At 33.6% G+C, this 5,000-nt stretch overlaps 2 protein-coding genes across 5 annotated transcripts in view; one reads left to right on the top strand and one right to left on the bottom strand.

Annotated features, from left to right (window-relative positions):
• LOC137614301 (cytochrome P450 4c3-like) overlaps window positions 1–5,000 on the bottom strand; it is a 66,847-nt gene that overhangs the window by 3,423 nt on the left and 58,424 nt on the right. The window lies entirely within an intron of this gene.
• The window catches only part of LOC137614299 (uncharacterized), a 33,117-nt gene that overhangs the window by 11,495 nt on the left and 16,622 nt on the right, over window positions 1–5,000 (top strand). For all 4 annotated transcript variants that reach the window (XM_068344041.1, XM_068344039.1, XM_068344040.1 and 1 more), the window contains 4 exons: window positions 591–722; window positions 984–1,103; window positions 3,157–3,276; window positions 4,410–4,546. In XM_068344041.1, the coding sequence (XP_068200142.1) occupies window positions 591–722; window positions 984–1,103; window positions 3,157–3,276; window positions 4,410–4,546 (509 nt within the window). The remainder of the gene's footprint in view (window positions 1–590; window positions 723–983; window positions 1,104–3,156; window positions 3,277–4,409; window positions 4,547–5,000) is intronic.

The raw sequence follows: 5,000 nt of genomic DNA, 5'->3' as shown, positions 1-5,000 counted from the left end.
AAATCTGAACCCATCTTTTAGCCAAAAAGAAAACAATTCATTAATTAACGCCATCATTAACAAAATAAATCGATCATAATGAATGTGGATTTTTTCCCGGATGTAGTGTAGGCCTACACAAAATGCATATCAAATAAAAAGGAATATGTTTTATCAGTTGCATAAGCATTTCGATTTCATAGCCAAACAACATTGAAAGAGTGTTTGTCTCTCGCATGATTTCAGTAGACCAAATTTATGTCATTATTCCAGTCAATTTTTTTTTCAAAGAAGTACAGAAGTATACAAAGAATAAATGGAGCTAACATTTCATAGAAACAGAAGCAGATTATTATTATTATTATTATTATTATTATTATTATTATCACTTGCTAAGCTACAACGCTAGTCGTAAAAACAAGATGCTATAAGACCAAGGACTCCAAGACGGAAAAGATAGCCCAGTGAGGAAATGAAATGAGGAAATAGATGAACTACATGACATTTAATGAATTATTTATATGAAATGTGTATGTATGTGTCATAGTTTTCAATGATATCCATGAAATTGCTCAAATACTGTCTTCCTTTCCTTGGTCTTTGTGTTGCAGAATGCCCAGCCAACAGGTATGGCGACCATTGTAGCCTTTGGTGCCCCGATTGCATGCACGGAGGTATTTGTGATGCCAAGACTGGAAAATGTGTCTGTCCTCCTGGATTGAGAGGGGAATTGTGTGAGGAAGGTGAGGTCTTATATTTTTTCCTCAGCTTTACTTCAACCAGACGAGTTACAGGAGATGTCTGTTTATTAAATGACTCTTGTATTGCCATTGTAGCTGGAGTTTGTGGGTTACAATACTTCACAGACGCTTTGACTTTCTATACCTGATCTGTTCCACGTTCTAAGCTTGTGACTTTAACCTTGTCCCCTTTCTAGTTTTGTGATCTAATTATAGGTGAAAATCACTAGAAGCCAATTCCTTGTTTCTTTCCCTTTCTGACAGCATGTGAAGGCGACTCATGTACCATGAATCTATGGGTAACAAGTAATACGCAGATGTGTTTACCTTCTCCATACGGATGTTCGTGCGCTCCAGGCAAGAAAGGCTACTTGTGCAATGAAGGTAATTCTATTCTTATTTTTTTTTCATTCCTAAAAGCCTCTTTGAACTAACATCCATTACCTACCCACGATCACATTATTATTATTATTATTATTATTATTATTATTATTATTATTATTATTATTATTATTATTGTTAATAATAATATTATTATTATTATTTTTATTATTATTATTATTATTATTATTATTATTATTATTATTATTATTATTGTTAATAATAATAATATTATTATTATTATTATTATTATTATTATTATTATTATTATTATTATTATTATTATTATTATCACTTGCTAAGCTAGAACCCTAGTTGGAAAAACAGAACGCTATAAGCCAAGTGAGCCAACAGGGAAAATAGCCCAGTGAGAAAAGGAAATAATGAAAAACTACAAGAGAAGTTTAAGAACAATAATAACATTAAAATAAATCTTTCACATATAAACTATAAAGACTTGAAAACAAAAAGAGGAATAGAAACAACATAGAAAAGTGTGCAATAATGGTAATTTTATTTTTTTATTATTATTATTCTGAAAAGCCGCTCTGAACTTCATTTTAATGTTTTTACCTTTCTTAAAATATTTCATTTTTCCTTGTTTACTTTCCTCACTAGGGTTTTTTCCTTGTTGGAGCTCATCCTGCTTTTCCAACTAGGGTTGTAGCTTAGCAAGTAGTAATAATAATAATAATAATAATAATAATAATAATAATAATAATAATGATGATGATGATGATGATGATGATAATAATAATGATAATAATAACAATAATAATAATAATAATGATGATAATAACAATAATAATGATAATGATAATAATAATAATAATAATAATAATAATAATAATAATAATAATAATAATAATAATAATAATAATAATAATAATAATTAACGTCCTTTGCGTACTTACGATCACATAATACGCCTTATGAAACACGCTGAAGATATTAATATTAATCTCTGGCACCGTCGTTCAATTAGTTCGTTATGCATGTTGCATAAGATTTTTCATAATTCTTACCATCCTTTACACTCACATCTTCCCGGACAGTTCCAGCCTGTTTGTATTACTGGACATGCCATTAATTCTAATAGTGAGGCCTTCTCCATCATAGGGCTGAATACTACGCAGTATTCTAGAAGTTTTATTCCAGTTGGGACCAAGTTGTGGGATGATCTTACTAATAGGGTAGCTGGATCGGTAGAATTTCAAAAGTTTACTTCCTATATAGCATATTTATTTCCTTATTTCCTTCCCTCCCTGGCCTATTTTCCCTGTTGGAGCCGTTGGGTTTATAGCATCCTGCTTTTCCAACTAGGGTTGTAGCTTAGCTAGTAATAATGATAATAAGACTTCAACTTTTCTTGAATTCATGTACGTAAGAATTCATGAATATTATGCATGTGTGCACATCCATCTAAATATTTGACAGTCATTTTGGATGGGTCGCGTACACTAGTATTAATATATTCAGCTATTTGTGAATGGTATATTTTATGGACACTTTTGAGTAATTATTCAAATTTCAATTTGGTATATATTTCTAATATATATAAAATGTATGCTGGCATCACGAACTTTTGTTTGGTTGTCTATGTTGACGATGTCAGTTCCAGGTCCTTTAGTGAGGAAACCAGGCTAGTTATTTTTATAATTCTATAGTTTTTATTATTTTAACTTGTTTCCCATGTGGCAAATTGTTTTAAATAATGAAAAATTAATAGAGGAAAACAATAGCTTTGCATATTATTATTATTATTATTACTTGCTACAACCCTAGTCGGAAAAGCAAGATGCTATAAGCCCAGTGGCCCCAACAGGGAAAATAGCCCAGGGAGGAAAGGAAACAAGTGTTGTCAGGTGAATGAGGACAGAGGAGAATCTGTAAAGAATAGGCCAGATTATTCGGTGTATATGTAGGCAAAGGGAAAGTGAACGGTAACTAGAGAGAAGGATCCAATGCAGTACTGTCTGGCCAGTCAAAGGATCACATAACTCTCTAGTGGTAGTATCGTGGTCTTGTAAACAAACCCCTTTTTTCCACTTTTCAGATTGTGATCCTGGTACCTGGGGAGTGAACTGTCTACAGAGATGTAATCACTGTGTGGGCGGAACTTGCAACGCTGTGACAGGAAAGTGTTCATCTGGTCCAGAAGATCCCTGTGCTGGAGGTAAGCTGATAAGTTCCCATTATATACCTTTATTGTGGTGGTCTATGTGGTAATGTCCCTGACTGGTGATCGCCAGACTGCGGATCGAATCCCGCTCAAACTCGTTCGTTCCTTTGGGCGCTGCAACTTTTCCCATTATTTATCTTTAATGTAGTGGCCTATTTGTTAACGTCCCTGACTGGTGATCGCCAGACTGCGGTTCGAGTCCTGCACAAACTCGTTAGTTCCTTTGAGTGCTGAAACCTAGCCATCCTTGTGAACTAAGGATGGAGGTTTTGGGGGAGACTATAGTTCTATCTGCTGAATCATCAGCAGCCATTGCCTGGCCCTCCTTAGTTCTACCTTGGGTGGAAAGGGTGCATGGGCGCTGATCATATGTATGTATGGTCAGTCTCTAGGACATTGTCCTGCTTGATAGGGTAATTTTATTTATTTTTATTAAAATGAAAGGATGATTTTTTAAGATTTATTTTGCTTGAATCTAAAAGCAAAATTATTCCTGAACTTACAAACTTAATAGGTTCCAAGAAGCTGTTTGCAAGTCCAATGTTTTTGCAAGTCGAATGTTTTTGCAAGTCGAATGTTTTTGCAAGTCGAAGGTTTTGCAAGTCTGTTTGTAAGTTGAATGTTTGTAAGTTGAATGTTTGCAAGTCGGATGTATGCAAGTCGAATGTTTGTAAGTCGGATGTATGCAAGTCGAATGTTTGCAAGTCGAATGTTTTGCCAGTCTGTTTGTAAGTTGAATGTTTGCAAAGTCGAATGTTTGTTAGTCGAATGTTTGTAAGTCGGGTGTTTGTAAGTCGAATGTTTGTGAGTCGAATGTTTGTAAGTCAGATGTTTGTAAGTCGAATGTTTTGCCAGTCTGTTTGTAAGTTGAATGTTTGTAAGTCGAATGTTTGTAAGTCGAATGTTTTGCCAGTCTGTTTGTAAGTTGAATGTTTGTAAGTCGAATGTTTGTAAGTCGAATGTTTTGCCAGTCTGTTTGTAAGTTGAATGTTTGTAAGTCGGATGTATGCAAGTCGAATGTTTGTAAGTAGAATGTTTGCGAGTCGAATGTTCGCAAGTCGAATGTTCGCAGGTCGAATGTTCGTGAGTCGAATGCTCGCAAGTTGAAATCTCTATGTATGTTTCAGGCCCCAAAGGATACCTCCGTTTCCGACAGGACCCGTACGTTAAACCGGATGCGGATAAGGTAACCTTATCCTTTGTGAAGGAATTTGATGGGGAAGAACCAATTTCGAAGGACATAACCTATCGAGTAGCTATTTGGGTGAGTTATAACCTTACATATAAACCTTTTTTTATTCATATATCTCAAGAGTTCAAATGTGGAACTTTGAACTTTTTGTTGAACAGACTGGCATAAGTCTCCTTTTATAGTTTATATATTAAATATTTGTTTTAATTTTGTTACTTTTATTGAAATATTTTATTTTAATTGTTCAATACTTCCCTTGTAGTTTATTCATTTCCTTATTTCCTTTCCTCACTGGACTATAGTCTCTGTTGGAGCCTTGGGCTTAAAGCATTCGGCTTTTCCAAGTAGGATTGTAACTTAGCTTATAATAATAATAATAATAATAATAATAATAATAATAATAATAATAATAATAATAATAATAATAATAATAATAATAATAATAATAATAATAATAATTCCTTCGATCAAAGGCATCCTTTTCCACCTAATCGCTTCTCTCCTTATCCTCCTTCACCTAATCCTA

This window comes from Palaemon carinicauda, chromosome 20, assembly GCF_036898095.1.
Source record: "Palaemon carinicauda isolate YSFRI2023 chromosome 20, ASM3689809v2, whole genome shotgun sequence".
Taxonomy (NCBI): domain Eukaryota; kingdom Metazoa; phylum Arthropoda; class Malacostraca; order Decapoda; family Palaemonidae; genus Palaemon; species Palaemon carinicauda.
This window is presented reverse-complemented; position numbering and strand designations above follow the sequence as displayed.